This window comes from Melanerpes formicivorus, unplaced genomic scaffold (genome assembly GCF_026170545.1).
Source record: "Melanerpes formicivorus ecotype bairdi unplaced genomic scaffold, bMelFor1.0.p_v2 SCAF_4, whole genome shotgun sequence".
NCBI classification, from domain to species: Eukaryota; Metazoa; Chordata; class Aves; order Piciformes; family Picidae; genus Melanerpes; species Melanerpes formicivorus.
Window position 1 is genome coordinate 8,018,394 of NW_027142356.1, and position 20,739 is coordinate 8,039,132.

Here is a 20,739-nt window from a genome sequence, read left to right on the forward strand (position 1 = left end):
ATTCAGAGGGAAGGTGTCTGGCAGGAGTGTGGATGTTCCCTGGTGCACTCCGGGCCAGTGCACGGCAGGGGTGGCCCGGACAAAGCTGGATGTGTGTGTGCCAGCACAGCCCCCAGCAGGGTGAGGAATATGCCCTGCAGCAGGATAAGGGGACGTGAAGGGCTGCGGTTTAGGGTTGGCTCTGACACAGGCCCCGCCAGGCCTGCTTGCACGTAAGTCAGGTGAATGCAAACACTGCCTGGGGCGTCAGCTTCCCGGGGGTGGAGCCGCTCCGGCACAGGTGGCAGGGCTGAGCCCGGGGCCCTGCGCAGCCTGGGGAGCCCGGGGAGCCCTCTGCTCCTAAACCAAGCCCGAAGCTACCAGCCTTACCTGGGCAGCGAGTTCATCTCCCTAAGAATCGAGCATTTGCCCCCCTGCTCCCACCAAGTAAGGCTGGCCATAGCAAGCATGGACTGTCCAGGGAAGGAGGGCGTGGGGGGCAGGAAGAGGAATTTGGCCCTGCTGAGGAACAAGGTGTACATGGGGGAACGGAGGAAGACTGAGCCGGTGGTGGAAAGCACCGCCGGGGCGGGGGACCACAGCACCTTGAGGAGGAGTCAGTCCGACAGGACAGAGTACAGCCAGAAGTTACAAGGTACTGGGGAAGCTTGCTTGGTGCTCTGCTACTAGGGATGCTCTGGGCTGGGGTGGTGTCTCAATGCTCTCCAAGCTGCACCCTCGAGAGAAAGAAGGAAATGGTGGTCTCTGCCCCCATCCACTGACAGATGAGTGTGCAATTGCCCTCTCTCAACATTATCTGCCACTTCCAGTGTGTGAAATGTTTCCCCTAAATTTCTAAGTAGTCATGTAGGCAGGATGCAAAATGCCATTGAAGGCTTTGGTATGTCCCTGCAAAACGCATATATGACCAGGATTTTCCTCATCTGTCACGAGAATGCATTTGCAAGGCAAATAGTAATGTGAAAATATGATGGCTCCATCCTGCCTTTGGCTGTTGTATCAAGTGGAGTATATGCTAAGTAATTAGAAACATCAAGGGCAATTTTTTCTTTCATTTAAAAACACCAGAATCTATAATGCGTTTATCTGTTGCTCAGATTGTACGAGCCTGAACTGAAGTATGTCCAAATACATGTTTTGATGGAGATGCTGATTGAAATTATACCATTATGGAGAGGGTTTCTTTTCAAATAACCAAACTGCATCCAGACCAGAAATTGGCAACATATGTCTCTGTTGGGCCTGCCAATAAAAAATTAAGTGCAATTCCACAAATTGAGGAAAAGAATGAAGAACGTCTATGGCTATTTCTGGGAGTGCTCTGGAACACAAACTGGTAAATTTCTGTGGGCTTCCAGGGACTTGAACAACAAGGTCACATCACAAATGCAGGGTTTGAGTATTATTATAATATAAGACTGTACTACTAATAGTGATATAACTACCTGCTGACAGCCACTCTTGTGACAATAATCCTTTATGAGGAGATAAAATAGCAAAATACTTTGGGTTGCTGTATTACGGCTGTGATGCACTTAATTAGGAAGTAGCATTCCTTAAGAAAGACAATAAAGCAGAAAATAAAACAATAAACCTGAAAATAATAGGATTTCTCTGGGGGCTGCATATGTTGAAAACCACAGAGCAGTTCATTGATTATGCTGTTCCCTCCTCGTGATAGCTAATCAATGAGAAGATGAAAACATTTCAGTTGTCAGGCTGGTGCTGCAGGGATGTGGTGGGGGTATTTCAGAGTACAAGTATGGATCACTATGTATGGGCAGGTAAGCTCCTGGCACACATTCCACCAGAACAGCAGATTTTTACTTGTGAAGAGGGTTGCTGAGGTGAGGTCAAGGTTATCAGAACAGTATCCAGCAAAAAGTGGGAGGTCTTTCTGTCTTGTGTGAGGTGTATTCATGTCACTAACGTCTCCTGTTTAAAATCCGGAGCAAAGGAGGTGGGGAAGTCTAGGTAGTCACAGCAGAGCATGAGGTTATGTTTATGGCAGCAGTCCAAGGTGATAGTAAATGCGGCTTTACAGCTCCTGCCACCAGCTGAGACTGCTGTGACCACCTATTGCAAAGCACCAGTTTAATACCGACTCACTCTGCTTGCTCATGTTTGTGCACCAAAAAAAGGTGATGGGTTAGCAAGGTACCTGCAAACTTTATACTAGATTAGGAATTTCCTATCCTCAGAGTGAAAATACAAAGTCAGTAGAAACTCCTATTGAGTGTATTTACAGATGCAATAGAAAGAAAAGTGGTTGTGTGCCAAGGCCTGATCTGGATCAAATTTTGTTGAGCTGGATGTGCTTGAATCCAATAATGATCACGGATCCCAGACCTAATGTGCTACCCGCCAGTGCTGATGATATGCTGTGATTATACACCTCCATGTTCTCCATTTTTCTCCCTAGTGTGTGGATGTGAAACAGCTTACTCCAGGGTGGGGAAAGTGGTTTTGCTGGCACAAAGTTTTTAACTTCTCTGTTTTCATTAGAGGACCCAACAACTGTGTTGGTGACACAAATGGTCTGTTGTGTATCATCTGGTCATGACTCTCTGATCACCCTTTGCAAAAAGATCCAAAAGGTAGCAATTTGCACTTGATTCCTGTATGAACTGGAGGGAAAGCTCTGTGTTCAGTTGCTTCTCCCTTCAGTAGTCCCCTGTTAATATGTTTTCTACAGTCTTCAGAGCTGGGGTAGGTATTAGCACAGATAAGGATGTGTAAGACGGGAAGATGCAACAGGAGCTAACCCTGCAGAGGGGAATATCTTGTGAGTGAGGCAGATCAGAGGCTGCAGGAGCCCTATCTCTGCTTGTGGCAGGCCAACAAGGCAGAGCATGGGGACCAAGGTATCTTTACAATTCAGTGCCTATGTCAGTATTGTAACAAAGTGAAACATGGCCAAGATACGGACAAGGCTCTGGCAAGCCTGATCTAGTGTGGGGTGTCCCTGCCCATGGCAGGGGGGTTGGAACTAGATAATCCTTGTGGTCCCTTCCAACCCTGACTGATACTATGATAGCTCTCAAGGGCCCTTCCAGCCCTCTGCACAATTTAAATGGTTCCCTGAGTAGAAATGAGTTGTTGCCCATCATCACCCCTGAGTAGAAAGCTGTTCCTTGAGTAGAAAGCTGTTGACCCCCATCAGCCATTTCTCTTAAGTATAGACTCAAAGTGCAGCTTTAGTGAGCTAGAAATGTAGGACCCCAAATAAAAGCCTATAAACAACAACAACAACAATCCCCAAACCAAAAAATCCTCCCTCAAACGAGTGAACAAGCAGTCAAACATAAAAACTCCTGATCATTCATTTTTCTCCCCTTGGATTTCTCTTAAAATTTTGCTGGTTTATACAGAATCCAACAAGAGTGAGAAAGGGAGCCTGCCGACCAGGTCTCCTGGGTAACCAAGGTGGTTTACTTGGTAAGTCTACAAACGTGAGCACAATAGCATTGTCAAAGGTGCAAACTTCTGTAAATGTTTTTCACTTTAAAATTAAGGATTCATTAAAAACACAATAAAGCATTTTTTGTGGTTAATTATTATACTAGATGCATCTATTCAATGCCTTATCTGGTGTGAATAGCCATGCAACACCTTCTGCCTTTACTCTTTTCAAAAAGGAAATAAGATGCAAAGTAACCATTATATTCTCAGAGAGCTTGGCAAGCATTGGTGCATCTATTTCAGCTCATCCTGTGAGATAACAAAGCACCTGTAGCCCCATTTTAGATAGGGGAAAATTACAGAATGGTAGGGGTTTGAAGGCACCTCTGTAGGTCATCTAGATCAATCCCCCCAATAGAGCAGGTAAATAAAATAAGGTGATTGCTAGCAACAGCAGGTTCATGATACTGACACCGGAATTGAGTAATGAAGAATGCAAGCTCAGGGTCTTAAGGCTTGATTTTTCAGGTGACAATATAACCATACAGTTACCAAGAGCTCAGATTGGATGAGTCCAGAAATACCATGATCAAGCCATATTTTTCTCCCATAGTTTTGCATCAACTGGACAGAAGTGTTACTTTTCTAAAGAGGAAAGAATGGAGTTAAAGAAGAGACATTCACTAATGTTTATAGTGGATGCAGAAGTGATATCAAGAGCCATTATAAGAGCTAAGACACAGCTCCTGTGGTATTTTTATACAGTGCTATGCTCTACATTCACTAGAAAATCCTGCACATAGGACCTTCCAAGAGTAATGAAGAATTTGCTGCTATCCTTAAGCAATGGCACAAAATGATACTTACAGCTCTGTTTCCAAATGTAATATAGCTGTTTAGGGGGTAGGAGTTGGTCTCTTCTGTACAGTGAAAACTCACCAGTAGAACCTGTAAAAGTAACTATATGAAATACCCATGTATTGAATTAATGTTTGGATCAGTTTTGAATTAACTTAAAGATACCATTCTACGAGTACCTCTGTATCTTGGCAAGAGGAGTTTGCTTGGTGCACTTATTGGCACATAAATGTTTGCAAGATCAGGGCAAGTTAAGATACAGTATATCATGGGGATAGATGCAATCAACTGAAAAGGGCAGACCATGAAAAAGAATTTAAAACATAGTTCAATGTCTTTTAGGTTTTTATACAAATTGTTGGGTTTTGTTAATAATACACCAGACTTGTGCTTGATGTGAAAAATGAGCTACAGAAAAGGGTGGGCTTCCTGAAGGAATCACATTTGCAGTGTTCAGCAAGACAACACATGCTTTGAAAATATTCCTTGCTTTACAAATCCATTACATATTAACTCACACCTTTAGCTGAGAGTGGGTCAGCTGCACTGTTAGATGATTCGCACATGCTTCAATCTAAAATACATCAGTGACATAATAGATACGGTGACTCAAATCACACAGCTACCACAACATATTGCCTCAGAGCTCATATCTGAACCCCAAATTTTATGTTTTCCCCGTGTCTAATGAAGTAATGAGAAATAATGAACACCAGACACAACACAGAAACCTGCCAGATTATACAAATTCCTGGAAGGTGGCTCTCCGTCACTATACAAAAGCCCAGTCAGAAGCAACTCATCTCCCTTCACTCCATCAGAAGCAGGGCACCTTCCTCCATCCCATCCTCCTGCCTGCCTGCAGAGCACACTGCTTCTTCCTGCATGGGCTCCTGCCAGGAGTAAAGATCCTCGTCGCCTCTCCCCAGTTCCTTATTTGCTTTGCACTGCACTTACTGATTAACTTCCCATGGACTACAATGCAGACAATATCCTACTCCATTGCAAAATGTATTGATCTTTGGAGCGGCCGTGTTGCTGAAGTACAGTGAGGAGCGAGAGTCCACATTATTTCCTTAGTGCAGGAGATGACTTGGTAAAAATAGCCCCTCTCTGTCCTGTGATGAGAAATTACATTCTAGCAAATACTTTTATTTTCTCTCGTTCAAATTTAAGCTTGGAGGATCTGATTCTGTTAACTTGCACTGCAATAATGGCTGGAATTACTCCTTGAACTTATTGCAGTGGCAGCCAGGCTGGGAAAAGAGCTCATCATTTCATAGCAGAATCCATTTTGTGCTGCTGTGTTTGCACAGCACTTAGCACAATCAAGTCCCGCCATGAGGACTCTTGGAATCTACTGCAGCATAACTAGTCACAGGAACTGGTGTAAAGGAGTGAAGACTAGGACCCAAGGAGGTTTACAGACCCTCCTCTGAGCTTATTAGCAAATGCTTTATTAATGGGATACTTTGCACTGTGGGCCACACAGCTCACAGTTCTTACAGCTAATCTGTGCCAAATCTTGAGGCACATGTCCCAGGAGAAGTGGTTTAAATGCAGCCCTCCCTTAGTTCTTACTATATTAACATATTAGCTCCATGCCACAGGAGCGGTGTATTTATACCGGTATATGACACAAGAGAAAGGCTTATTTGTGAGCATTGGTGCTAACAATAAGGGCATTCTTCTGTCACCTGATGATAAGCTTTCTTCCTTTCCCCTGTGGTCACATGGGATCTCTCTGTAGTCCTGTCAGCACACGTATAATTAAAGCGGTCTGCTGTCAAGAAATTGAAGAAAGGACTTGCTCGTTGAATGTAAATATTTTCTGTACCTTATGGAACAGAGAAACGATCAAAGATCCAGTGACCTAATTGCAAGGAAATCTCTGATGCAGATTTTATGAGCGAACCTGCTGCCCGGGAAGATTGGTACAAGGTCATTCTGGTCCTGCAGTGTTCTCATGTGTTCAGAAAAGAGGCTTTTTGCATGTGCAGCTCGCAGGCTGTGTGCAACAAACCTGCTCCTGAACTGTGCTGCTGTGATGTGTGCCTGAAAGTAAACCAAAAAAAAAAAGCATTTTCCACAGCCCTCTCCCAATCTTTTTCTATTTCAGTGCCCAGTCTGGAGTTCAGCAGATCCAATTTGCACCACATTTGTGCCATACTATTGCACTGCAATGACTCTGGTGCAAAACTGTAATGACATCCCTATGAAGTGGTCCCTCACAAGGGGAGTGGGATCTGGAGTGAAATTCCTTGTGTGTTGGTTCATGTGATGCACTTCTGCATGCAGCAGGAGACTCCATCTCTTCCTATTGCTCCCTCACCCATTTCAGGATCCGTCACTTCTAACAATCCCAGTGTCCTTGTGCCCCACAGCTTTGCTGGGCACCTGCACTGGAAGCGGACATGTAATGGGCAGAGCTGGGGCTGTGGTGGAGGGAAGATGTAAGGGGGGAGAGGAAAGCTGCCACAGCAGCAGTCTCTGAACTTGGCTGCCTGTGTTTCATTCCCAAATCCAGTTCATAAAAGCTGGTGTACATTCCTGTATGTAATAGCTGGGTTATCTGAGAGCACAGACTATCTGAGGGCTTGATTTCACAGTGGAGTAATTTTATCCAGGGTGGTGTGAGACTCAGGTTTCACACATGAAAACACAGTAATGCTGCAATTTGTTTTTTTTATACCTTGAAAACTTCTGCCTTCACTGCTCCCTTGTGCCAGACAAAATCCCCGTACCCGAGTTCCTCTGGCATCCTCCAAATGAAAAGGCTTTTGACTCACTTCATGCACTGACAGCACTATACTTGTTGCTATATTCTGTGCTGGTACCTTCACTTCCAGACAGAAAGCCTTGGATAGGGAGAAACCCCTAAGACCATCCCATCCCCTAAGGCAACCATACTATCCAACCCAAGCATCTTACCTGGAAGGATGGATAGAGCAGACCTCTCAGAGTTGCTCATTCCACTCTCCAAGAAGGAAAGCCAAGGATATTCACATGTGCTGGATCTTGCAAACCTCCTATGGTGCTCCTCTGCTCATTTGTTGTGGATTCCTCAATATCTCCCATGAGCCTAGAAGAGAGCTGTTGTGTTTCCACATTTCAAGTTCTACTCCTCCATGCTCTCACTACATTGCTGGATGTCTCCATCTGGGGGGTATTTTTAAACTTCCCACTTGCTTTTGTAAGATGTGTGGCTGCTTTCTCTGTCATCACATAGCAAAACTCTTGTTTTGTGCAATGAAAGCTGTGTAGTTCAAGATACAGCTGGAAAAACAAAGTCATCACCTTCCTCTCCAAAGCACAGTCCTCCAGATATGTGACTCCTGGAGATAACTGACATCACAAAGCAACAACTGCACACATTACCTCCTACTGTACATTTTTATGCCTACTGTAAACTGGTCATAAGATACAGCTGTCTAACAAACCATTTGACAGTTTTCCTTTGTTCCAAACCTGGCATCTCCGAGGACAACTGAGCCACATTCTTGCAGTAACAGTTAATCCTCAGCAGTGTCTCTTCCTGCTAATCCTCTCTCTCGAATGATTCTGGGGTTGGCATGCATCACCAGGTAGAAACGAGTCTGCTTATATTCCTGAGATGCACTTACTGCTTGTGCCTTCATTAAAATTTCACTTACTCCACAAGGATTTCAACAAGCTACTGATGTTCTCAAACTGGTCAAAAGCGATCAGCCAAACATGAAATCACAGGGCTTGGCTGTAATCATCACTTCAGAATCTTGCTGTTGCATTCTATAGAGACAGACAAGCCTGAAAGGAAAAAAAATATGTGAAGCTATTGAGTGAAAATGGAAAATTATATTGCTTTTAACAAAAGCATACATTCATTAAAAATAAGGTTTTCTGTAAGGAAACAGAATCTATCTGGTATTTATCATGGTTATTTCTTCCTGTTGAGAACAGTTTTTCTTTCTTGGCATTATTATCTATCATGCAATAAGGATAATAGATGAGCCCTGACATAATTCAAGAATCAAATTTGATCAGGGTGATCTAATGACATAAACTGAAAGAACAGCCTCTTGAGGGACTGCAGCTTCGAGCCTGAAGTGGGATACAGCGGCTTTATTTTGCTCAAATAATGCTCTCCCCTGCCACCAGTATAAAAGATTAGAAAGTTTTTTTTGCACAGCATCTTGTGTTTACCTTCAAATTCCATCTGATATCATAACAGTGCTGTATCTGAGAGAAAATGACACTTTGAGATCTTCCAGTATGCTTGGTGCTCTCTGCACTTTCTCAGGCATTGCCCTGAACTGTCACATACAGTCACACATATGCAAATATTTTCACACGCAGCCTCAAGAAAAATGCTGATTTTGGTGCAGAACTGGAATGGAAATGGATTGTTCACATGTTCCTGGTGAATTTGTAAGTGGTTAAATACTGTAAGTTTTTAAAGGAAAAAGTAACTTCCATTTTAGCAAAATGGTCCCATTCTGCAGCCCTAGCAGAAAATTGCTCAGAGGGAGCTGTGGAGTAATAGTAAAACAGGCCAGAGTCTGTTTTGTGCAGTTGAGGAGAAAGAGTGATAGAGGCTTTGGTTGGCAGCCTTGGTGGATGAACTCTGCAGCAGTGTGAGCTCCTGTGCAGGCCATGTGCTCATGCCAGCATGGAATCACTAGTGCAAGATCTGGCTTTTAATGCTTTTGATAGACCCAACCTTATAGAAAGGAGATATCCCCACGTTGCCTTTTTATTGTCCATATACAAACTTGTGGACAAAATGTTCATGCCTAAATTGTACACTGACTTCAAAGCCAAAAACAAAGGTAGACAGTACATCTAAATACAAAAACCAGCCTTCCTTCCCTTGTTTGTTTGGGTTCCTTGTCGTCACTGTTTAAAACTAGGAGTGCAGAGGTAGAGGTGCAATCCCCAAAGCAGCTCTGTAAAGCAGTAACTGTGGTCACACTAGTCTCACTAGAAAACCTCATGGGAGCAGCATTGATAACATAAGTGCCCTTTCTGAATGTCAGTGGCCAGCATCATTGTAGAAGGGCTTGGGAATGAAAATACATTGGGCTTACAGTATTTTGCATTTCTCAGCAGAAGACAGCTCAAAGCCATCTCTCATGAAAGCTGGTTGGTGTTACCACAAGTCCAGCTCCAGGTTATCATCCATGGCCTTGGCTGGTGTTGTAGAGGTGAGCTGCACACCCACTTGAGCACTCATGACCTCACCCTTGACAGTCAGTTCAGAGAACTGCCAGATATTCAGTATTGGCCCTCAGCAAACAAAGCATCAGAGGCTGCTTGTTATTGCCTCATTATTAGATCTGCTCTGTACAGAAGCTGACACAGAGGTGCAGCAGTCTGATCCTCAGCAGAGATTCATGTCCTTTGCCACTGAGCAATAAAAGCCTCTGCTGTCAAAGCATGACCTGAGTAATGCAGAGATGAGTATGGTAATGCTAAGTCCTCTTTGTTGGTACTCTGCACCATCTTGTGGCTAGCAAGGAAACACCAGAAAAGCCTCTGAAATCTTTCACTGTTATTTGTGTGTGTGGATTTTTTTCTAATGAAAAATACAGACTTTGAGATAAAAATTGGTGCACTGTGTACAGCTGACATGGATATTTGCAGGTTGGCTTATCAACCAACAAAAGGGATGAGCATCATTACAAATGAATAGGTTTTGTGCAGGCCTTGTAGTATACATAAATTACCTAACTGTAGAAGACTCACATTTCATAGAATCAGAGAATTGCTTTGGTTGGAATAGGCCTCTAAGATCATTGAGTTCAACTGTCCATGTATCTGGAACAAATCCGATATCCTAGGTCCTAAGTGCAGAAAAATAGTTAAGAATGTCCTCAACCAAGTGATCTCTGTTCCACAAAATGTTTGTTACTAATCAGTAAAGGCTTTCCCATTTTCTCCTGTAATTCCTTTGCCTCTTTAAAAGAAAGTTTTACACAGAATTACAGGTTTCATTGTCATCATTAGAATAGAATAGAATTAACCAGGTTGGAAAAGACCTTTGAGATCATCGAGTCCAAGCTATCATCCAACACCATCTAATCAACTAAACCATGGCACCAAGCACCCCATCCAGTCTCTTCCTAAACACCTCCAGGTATGGTGACTCTACTACCTCCATGGGCAGCCCATTCCAATGGGCAATCACTCTTTCTGTGAAGAACTTCTTCCTAACATCCAGCCTAAACCTCCCCTGGCACAGCTTGAGACTGTGTCTTCTTGTTTTGGTGCTGGTTGCCTGGGAGAAGAGACCAACCCCCACCTGGCTACAACCTCCCTTCATGTAGTTGTAGAGAGCAATAAGGTCTCCTCTGAGCCTCCTTCTCTCCAGGCTAAGCAACCCCAACTCTCTCAGCCTCTCCTCATAGGGCTTGTGCTCCAAACCCCTCACCAGCTTTGTTGCCCTTCTCTGGATATGTTCCAGCAACTCAACTAGTGACATTGTCTTCATTTGAAAGTTTGTCTTCCAGTACCTGCAGCCCCCATGAGCAGACTCGACATTACAGAGGTTATTCTAGTAAAGATTATTTATAGTGAATACAGCCTGTTTCTTCACAGGAGCATATTTTCTCCAGTCCTCCAAATCATAATAGATGTCAGACCAAGATTGTATTTTCAAATGATAGAAGGCTGTCAGCTATCCTTGAATTTCAGTGTTACAGGAGCCAAACTCTCCTCTGCTCCATCAAAGCCAGGGATGCCACTGATGGTGCCAATTGGACAGTTTCCTTCACTGAACCCATGCCCACTTTTAGAGATGGGACAACCCATCTGATCTGAGGGTTGCTATTTCTTAGCTTCTTTTATGCTCCCCAAGGTGATTTGGGATTTTTGGACAGGCACCAGTTATGTTTCCCTGTGGTTGTGCAGTGTAAATTGGGTGAGCATGTGGGATTGCAATGCTCCTCACATATCTCCCTCTTTTAAACAGAAAAAATGGCCCCACAGCTGGGGTCCTCAACCCCTGCCACTTCACTGCAGGAGGATGAAGAACAGGTCAACAGACGCATGATGGCCAAGAGGGTGAAAATCATTGCAGAACTCATGCAGACAGAGAAAGATTATATCAGCGACCTGGATCTCTGCATCAAGGAAGTGATTCAGCCCCTGAGAAACAAGCAGGTGAGTGCTGGGGGTGGAGGATGAGCCAGTGACGTCAAGATCTCAGCTCACCCACATTCTGCTTGCAAACAATCTTAATGCAAGCACAAGTGTCAGCATGAGAGTGATGTGGTGCTGGGAGCGGGTCTGTAGCTGGCTTTGTGGGAAGGCATGTCCCAGGGCTGCTGCAAGGAGAGTGGGAAGTCACTTCTGTCACTTGCATGAAGCCTGAAAGGTGCACACCCAGAGAACAGCTTGGATGCTCTATCCCATCCTGTGTAGCTGCCACCTCTCCTCTGTAATTATAAGCCCTGGAACATGCCCTGGCTGGTCTTTACTGGCAGCTCCACAAGCAGTAAACCCCAATACACCCAAATATTTTCCATGATAACAACTTGGAATGGCATGAACTTCCCCAGCTGTGGTGGAGTTTCTCCACCATTCCTGACAGACCAGTGAGCGTTTCAGAAATTAGCATTTTACACAGAAAAGGTGCATTTAAAAAGGAAGGCTCATAAACCATCTTTCAGGCAAATGATCTCATTAGGCCCATGTTACCCATTTTCTTTTCCAGCTAAGACTTCAAAGAGCACCTTTCCCTCAGCATTATTTCAATTTGTAGAAAAATTGTGCAGCCCAAGGCTGAGAGTAGAACATGTTGTCCAGAGAAAGATTGGTATTTGTGGGGCCTGCATCCTAGCATTCAGAGGCTGCACAAATGTTATCTGTTGCTAATACAGAATAGAAACAATTTTAACCCAAGCATTCTGTATGTAGAGCTTTTTTGAAATGAATGACAAAATACAGGTGCAGAGGGCAAAGTGTCTTCAGACAACATTGGCACTGCTTCAGGAAATGCTGTGGCCAGCTAAAGCCTGTGCAGTTTAAGCTCCTGAAGGACCTCTTTTCTTCCTTAAAACTCTGTCTGAGTTTGTTCCAGCCCATTTGCAGAAGAGCTGGCATCTACTGGCATAATTTAAGGAGTTCTTGAATTAGTCCTCCTCATTTGTTCATTGCTTAGATGTAATCTCCACTTGACTCTCTCCACAGCCTGGCCAGCACTGAGCAAGGGTATTCCTTGGTTGAACTTGCTCAGCTCTTTGCCAAGCATGCTGTATTCCTTTGCTCCTTTCCAGACAGCTAGAAACATACCTTTTGATTCTGTCCTTTGTCACTGTATTAACACATGTCAGTGTCCATGCACAGCACAGTCCCAAATACCATGTAGGCACTGTATTGGATGGGAGGTCAGAAGTCCTGTGCTAGGTGTACACAGGAAGAGTAATTTAGAGATTATAATGTTGGCATTTCTGAAAGGCTGTCAGGAATCTTACATGGTTTTAAGGCTAGTTCTTGGACAAACTACCATATTGAAGGTTTGTAATGTGTTTAGATGAGGACAGCATTTGGAAAATTGACCTAGCAATGAATCTTTTTCTTACTTCCAAATGGACAGAACATATTTTAGCTCCTACAATTCTTATAAAGAAATTAACAGCATTAGTACTGAAAGTGTAGTTCTGATTCTATTACAATAGCATGCAATTTGATCCTCCTGGCATGTGGTAAGCTGCTATGTAAGTCAGCAATTCCCTTTCTAATGGAGAGATGCTGTTCAGACGGTATCAGTATGGATGCCAAAATCAGTCTTGCCATTGTTCTCAGTGTTGGTACACTGCCACTGGCTATCTCCAGTTGTCCCCAAATATTAACTCTTAATTTGCTGTACAAGGACATAAATAACTACTGCTTGAGAATTACGTGTTCTGGAACTTTTTAACTTGCTCTATAGTAAGTGGAGACACACAACCAAAGTTTCTGAAGTCAATGTTGCGTGCCCAGGCTCTGTAGGAAGCTCCTTAGGATATATTAATACCCAAAATTGTAAATGTGTCTGTTTCAGTGGAAATTATATGATCTTGATTGTGGTTTTGGATTTATAAGACATCTAACTTTAAATGGTACCGCCATCTGGAATTGTTTGTACCTCATAGCTGGCACCAAAGGGCCAAGATATCAGTTTATGTAGTGGCCTCTCTTAGCAATTGTAATCAGGGAATCCAACCCACTGTCAACTATTCTTCTCCCCAGTGGGAAAGTAAACAAGTATTTTTATATCAGCTAAAGATCCTCTCTTTATTCAGATGACAATATTTATTTCCTTCCTAGGTAAACACTTTCAACTAGAAATAGTTCAAAATAAGGTTAAAAGGACTTGATAACATGCCCTTTGTTAACTGCCTCAACCATATTATACTAATCTGGAAACTGTGTGTCTTTGAAGTCCCAAGGAGGATGTTTATATGAGATTTTGCAGAAGTGGTACTTCCTGAAGTGCTGAACACTTGGGGCATAGCAAGAGAAGGTCTGCAATACTCAGTGTCCTTCTTTATCCTTCATCAGTAGCTGCTTAATATTTGTATTCCATTAGATTGCTCGCTTTGACGTGGATGGCTTGTTTAGCAACATTGAATTGGTCCATCAAGTATCAGCCAAACTCCTGTCATTGTTGGAAGAAGCCACGACAGATGTGGAACCACCCATGCAAATAATCGGTATGTTTACTGTCCTCTTGAGTTCTACAAAGCTATGTGAGAGAATAAACATAACACTCTCCTGTTCTCTACCCTCATCAGACTTAACTAGTACCACTCCCAGAGGCTAATGTGCTACAAGCTGTCCATAGTGACCCAGGGAAAATGACATGTGAAACCTGTCCAGTTGCTCTACTGTCCTTCTGTGATCACGGTGCTCTTTTTCCATCCATCTGGATATGGAGGGGGAGGAAGGAAGGAGAGAGCGAGTTTAGCAAGAGAAAACTGCAGTACTGAGTTATGCCAAATATTGCTAATATCCTTTTCATCCATTTTGATATTGCCTACCTAACTCCACTCACACCTACACCAACTCTTATATTGCATACTCTTAATGGTACCGTCCAAGAAAAGCATTAAAAATAACTGGAGTAAGCAGGTAACACACACACCACCACCCCCTAAACATTGTAAACCTGTATCTACTGGTGATACCATTCATGTAAGAGGTTGCTTAAGTTTTCTTAATGAGTCACACAAAATTACAGAATCACAGAATGTAAGGAGTTGGAATGGACCTCTAGAGATAATCCAACCTCCTGACCAAGTAGGATCACCTAGGGCAGGCAGCACAGAAATGTATCCAGGAGGGTTTTGAAAGTCTCCAGAGAAGGAGACTCCACAACCTCTCTGGGCAGCCTGTTCCAGTGATCTGTCACCCTCACCATAAAGAAGTGTCTCCTCATGTTGAGGTGGGACCTCCTGTGTTCTAGCTTGTACCCATTGTTCCTTGTCCTATCAGTGGGTACCACTGAAAAGTGATTTGCACCTTCATCTTGACACCCACCCTTCAGATATTTATAGATGTAATAAGATGCACCTTCCGCTTCCTCTTCTCAAGACTAAACAGCCCCAGGTCTCTCCGCCTTTCTTCATAGGAGACATGCTCAAATCCCACAGTCATCCTCTTTGCTCTCCGTTGGGCTCTGTCCAGCAGATCCCTGTCTATCTTGAATTGGGAAGTCCAAAACTGGACACAGTATTCCAGGTGTGGTCTCACCAGGACAGAGTAGAAGGGGAGGAAAACCTGCCTAGACCTGCTGAACATGGTTAATATGCAAGAAAGCTGTGACAGATAATAAGTTTGTGGCAATGTGGGCAGGAATGTCTGCAGGGGTCATGGGTATTTCCAGCTAATAGATTTGCCCTGGCTGCGTCACAACAGTCAGAGGTTCTGCAGGCCAGGCCATGAATGTTGAGGCTGTGATCTATTTGCTTGATGTATTTGCACAGCTGGAGAGATTTAATAAGTTACCACTCATCAGCTCTCCTGTAACTGCTTTTTCAGTGCAGAGGCAGTAGGTAGTCTACCTGAAAGGATCAGGTGAGAATTCTTAATTTGCTACAATGCAAAGTCAGCCAGTTCAGTTTAAAAAACTTCCAGCCGTGGTGCAGAGGTCAGAGGGGTTCTTTCTTCTCTAAACTGACTGTATACCACACATTATAGAAAGGACTGCATTCAAATAATGGGGTAAAAAAAATATTGGCTGCCCTTTGATTAAGAAACATGACATTAAAACATATGAGGCTTGGGAGAAGTATTAATCCTAGCACGTCTCAATCTGTTTTGCCAAGGCAACAGCTTAACGTAGCTGGATGCAACTGTGTTGCTTGGCCATATTTCAGTAAAAGTGCATCATGATGAGTCATATTCTTAATAAGCAATGTTCTATTCTAGCAGGAAGTGCCTTGCTCACAGCCAAGAGAGTCACTCTTTTCCTTCCCTGCCATATCCAGAAGACAGACAATTTTGTCCATCTATTCGGGTGTGTTTCTCCAGAACCAAAGAACCATGGAAATGTGGGTCACTGAGTTGGCTACCTTAGGTCAGGGATGTGAGATGTTCCTTCAAAGTCAGGGAGAATAATTGCATCACTATAAGCAATAAGTTAGTAAGTTTGTCATCCTCTGAAAGTACATCAAGGTGATGGTTTTGTTTTCAGAATCTTCATAATCAGTGTAAAGCCAGCCTACAGAAAAAGCAGGCTGAGAATGTTTAACACACCCATCATATTCTACCATGCTTATAATATTTAAACATCTTGAGTTGAAATATCTTACTTTGGAAAGCAACCCAGTCATGGTGAGGTTGAAGAGACTTGCTCATCTAGTGGTTTGAAACCAAAACAATGTGGCTGCTCATCTTCATGTCTTATTTTAGTCCATGTTCTCCACGCTTTTTGCTGTGTCCACATTGACAAGTAGTAACGCTTGACAGGAACAGACTTAAAAAATTAAACAGTTGCTGCGAAGGACTTGGTATCCATACTACACATTTCAAGAGGTCTTACTTCAGATTGGCTGTAGCCTGTTCCTGTGGGTTAAGAGATTGTTAGACTGCATAAGATGTGCCCTTGCAGTGCATCTTCTGGTAATTACCATCCTAAAAGTGATCAAGTTTGTGTGTGTGTGGCTGCTTCACCATAAAGCATAGGAGAAGGGGACTACTGAGAGATTGTCTTCAAAAGCCTTCGCCTAGCCTGAGCTATTCTGGGTGCTGTGTATGAAGGAATATGAAGATTTAGCCTTACCCTGGCTTTACCTATTAGACCTCCTCTCAACTCTCCCCCTGCTGAACATACAGGAAGCACCACGGAAAGCTACAGGGAGAAACTTTCTGTTGCTCAAGCCTTCCTTCTAGGACTTTCTCTTTGAGACTGATGAGGACCGCAATCAAGGAGAGGTGTGGGGCAGATCTGCATTTGTCAGTGTGCAAATGACTCTCTGTTTCTAAAGCTGTGCACAAATACACTGTGGGTTTGGTCCATAAAACAAGCTTCCACACTGATATGCCCAAAGCTCATCTGATTTAGTCTGTATGGCTCAGAAACAAGAAGGAGTTTAGACTTACGAAATCTGTCTGCTTTTAAAAGGCCCTCTCTGTGAAATCAGCACATAATTTTTCTCATCATTGAGCATCAGTGAAAGTATCTGTCATTGTGACACAATGCATCAGTTAACAGATCTTGCTCATCTCTTCCATTCTGGAGAATGGAATGATAATATCCAGCCTCTAGTATATTCTGAAATGAGCTGTATGTCTATTTTTGTACTGAAAACACAACCTCAGTTGAGGCCTTAGCATGGTAAGGGCCTTGCTTAAGCACCTGGAGCTCTGCTGAAAGTTAGTGAAAACTGAGAACCAGGTGTCACGGGAGGATCAAGAGAAAGCTTGTTAAGGTTTTCCCTTACATGGTTGGCTAATGAAGGCCTGTACAGAGAGTTGATGGGAAAGTCCAGATGCAGTGTGTGTTCGTAGCCATTGGCATTAGCATTAAGCACAAGACAGTGAAGACAGACAACTAAAGAGCATTTAACAACAGGATGCTGGTGCTTTGCTGATTGGCCTTACAGTAACTAACGTAAACTCGCATGGTCTTAGCTCCATCATTGTTGTTCCCATACTTGCACCTTAAAACATTAGACAGCCCAGTTAACCTTCACTGCTAGGGGAAAAAACCTAGAGCTTTGTTACTGTGGAAACTGAATCATTTTTCACTTAAGATGGAGCAGTTCAGTGCAACGTGTTATGAAACAGCCCACTCCGGTCAGGATGAAACATGCAGGATGCCTGACTGCTTTGGCACTTGCTCTGTGAATGAATAGAGCGCTCTCAATTAACGTAGTGTTTGGCTTCTAACTTTAATAATCATTGCTATAACTTGAGGGGAATGTTTATAAAACATTGGACTGGTTGCCACACAGATGTAATCTTCAGCAAATGCCCAACACAGGAGTTTTCACCGTTGCTGTTGTTTATTATGTGCATTTCCAAGGATGCTGATCAGGGTGCTGCTATGTAAGGGTGTGAGAACAGGCTGAGTATCTCAGCAGAAGAGATGAAGCACGCCTTCTCTGCTTGGATATTTGTTAGGCAGAAAGGGACCAGAGGAGTTTTAGGCTGAGAGAATTAGGCATCAGAATTAAAAGGGAAATGGGTGCAGGACTACTTCAACACCTCTAAAATTCCCAACTGTTCTTTGAGGCAAAATGGTGGTTCTGAGGACTAGAAATGGAACTGCTTTCCCCCTTCAGTTGTGTATAAACCAAGATACTCAATAAAAATGGCTGTGATCCACATGCTTTTACTCAAGTAGCAGAGGAATGGAAGTTATTCCTTTGCCATGTGAAGAAAAATCTCTGTTCTAGGCCGTAACAGCTGCCATTTCAGGATTTTGCAAAACAGATAAAAGTGAAATGGCTAATGGGAAATAGAGTCATTATTCCTGTTATAACGTATTTAACTTCATATTCTGTTGGAAAAAAAAGAAAAAGAAAAAGAAAAATTAACAGGCTTACATTCTTCCCTCCTGCCAGCCCACGACACAAAAATGGTCCTCCCTGAACAGTTCAGCTCTCCTATGTGGTTTCTGCCAAAGGGGCATTAAGCTGGGGCAGTGAATTAGGGGGTGAAGTGGTGCGAGGTGTAGAGATTTCATGCCTTTTCCTGAGGGAACTTTTGTGCATTAACACTGATATAATGGTGCCTGGCTATGACAAAGATGAGCAGCTGAGAAATACATGTAATAAATAATGCACATAAACACGCAAGATCGTTTCTAAGGGAAGTAAAGTGGAAGCCAGCCTTTTTAGCTCACGGCTAATGTGGTGGAATAATAAAAACTCCTTCTGAGATGCTGTTGTCTGGCTTGACACGCTTTGTTTTTCTCCTTAACAGGGGAAGTGTTCCTGCAGATTAAAGGCCCACTAGAAGACACATATAAAATCTACTGCTATCGCCACGATGATGCACACACCATGCTGGAATCCTATGAAAAGGATGAAGAACTGAAGCAGCATTTAAGACACTGTGTACAGTCCTTAAAGTAAGATCTTTTCAAATGATGATTTCCGTCCATAGTCAGTTGCCTGGCAGGGAACATTTTAAATGGATGTAGATGAAAGGTCCCCTGTAAATCCGGAGTTTTATGAGGCTTGCTGGGAGCTCTGGCTTATGGTGCTTTCATGAAAAGATGACAAGCCAGGAGCCATGATTAGATTTCTTTCTCTCTAAGAAGGCCAAAAATAGTGCAAGAAGGGTTGCTCTTCCCTTAGCTTCAGTGCCCCATACTGGCAAAAAAGTGCTGCATCATATCATGGGCTACTGCAAACACCTTGCCCAGCTCCCAGGAGACTCACTGCCCTCTCTTCAGCAACTTAGTGCTTGAATTACAATAGCCTGTAATGGAGATATTCACATGCACTGGTGTTTGGCTCCTGTCACAAGGGTCCAGAGATCTGCAGTGGCTCTGTGTTGCTGGACCCCTCACTATGGGGGCATTTAAGAACCACTGGCACTGGAGCAAGCTGCCAGGTCCCATCAATGGAAGGTGCTTTGTGCCATTGGCTTCAGTGCCATCCCTCAGGAAAATGTATTGAGAACTGGGAAATATACAGAATAATGGATCCATCTTTCCAGTTCAGCTTCCTCCTGCAGCCAGTCACAGAAACCAGTTCATCCATTCTATGGAGAGTGTTTATCTTCTCACCTAGAAATGTCCTTGCCCCCTCACTTTCCCCAAAGCATCACACAGAGCTGTCAATAGATACTATAGCCTTCAGATCAGAGGTCTAGGTCCAGCTCCAGGAAAGGCCCATACCAGATTCTTGTTAGGGAGATGTACAGCTATCACAGATAATGGAGTGCACATCAGCAACAGATCTTCAGATATTCCAACAACACCTTCAGTTAGTGATTAGTCTGTGCTGAGACTTAGGAGATGGGAATTATATCAAGCTGAAAGAGTGGTGAAGGAAAATATTAACAACGTTAAAAGAGAGATACTCACTTTGAAGAGAGGTTATGTTGAAAATAAGGCTTATTTTGTGCAACATGTCCAGTTACTTAATACATAACACAGTATATGTATAGGGTACTTAGGTTTTAGCTACCCTGGAAGTTGAAAGAAAAAGACTCAGGTTTTTGGGCTAAAGGATGGCCAGCTATCTCCCCTAAGGGTTTTTTTTATAGTTGCTGATGCCTACAATATTCTTTTCTGGCTAATTAGGGGAAGCTGACACTGTTGTTCATTCATCCCTGCTGCTGAGGCAAGGGAACATGGAAGGAAATAAAGGATAGCATCCATGTACATGCTGGGGTGGATGCTGCCACTTGAATTCCAGAGCCAGCAAGAGGAGCTCCTGATCCAACATCACAGCTGTGATTTGTGTAGAGAAAGGATATTTTGTGCTGAGCCGTGGTAGCCTTTGCTAGCAGGAAGTGACAAAGCCTTCCACACAATGAAGCCTTGTTTTGTCTTGTTCTTTCCTGATTAGCCTTTAAACAAGAACCGGTAAGAAAAGCACTGGTGCGTGCATACTATGTTGTGTTTTTCCCAGTGCCTAAAGCTTGCAGCCAATTCAAATATTAAGACTTGAAAGTTCACACTCAAATGTAGAGTTGTGGTCACCTAAACCTGTTACTACTAAGAAGAAAATTATGCAGCATTTTTACCAAAGAACTTATAGGCTGTTTTCCATTGTGAGACATAATAGATATGGGGGCTGGTGACAACTACTCTTGAAGAATGTTTACTTCTTAAACAATGTTTTTCCCCCTTGGAAATAATATCATTCCATTAAAACAGAAATGTAAATGGTGTAGTGTTACTCAGCTGAGTAATACTTGCCAAGTGAAATGCAACTTCTGTATCAGGAGCAATTTGAGAGTGGCACTCTGCACATCTGTACAGACAAATCAAATTTCATTAGCCATGGTGAAATTCCTGTTCTGTCTGTTGAGTGAAGAGGAGAAATTCCATCCCAA

The 20,739-nt window shown here is 43.2% G+C and overlaps 1 protein-coding gene across 2 annotated transcripts in view; it reads left to right on the forward strand.

Annotated features, from left to right (window-relative positions):
- Positions 1-358: 358 nt before the first annotated feature.
- The window catches only part of LOC137440592 (rho guanine nucleotide exchange factor 38-like), a 31,007-nt gene continuing 10,626 nt past the window's right edge, over positions 359-20,739 (forward strand). Inside the window, exons 1-4 of one of the 2 annotated variants that reach the window (XM_068136860.1) lie at positions 359-634; positions 11,210-11,400; positions 13,811-13,934; positions 18,652-18,799. In XM_068136860.1, the coding sequence (XP_067992961.1) occupies positions 448-634; positions 11,210-11,400; positions 13,811-13,934; positions 18,652-18,799 (650 nt within the window). In that variant the 5' untranslated portion in view covers positions 359-447. Of the gene's footprint in view, positions 635-11,209; positions 11,401-13,810; positions 13,935-18,651; positions 18,804-20,739 lie in introns of those variants that run through there. The other variant, XM_068136861.1, reaches the window with a different exon arrangement.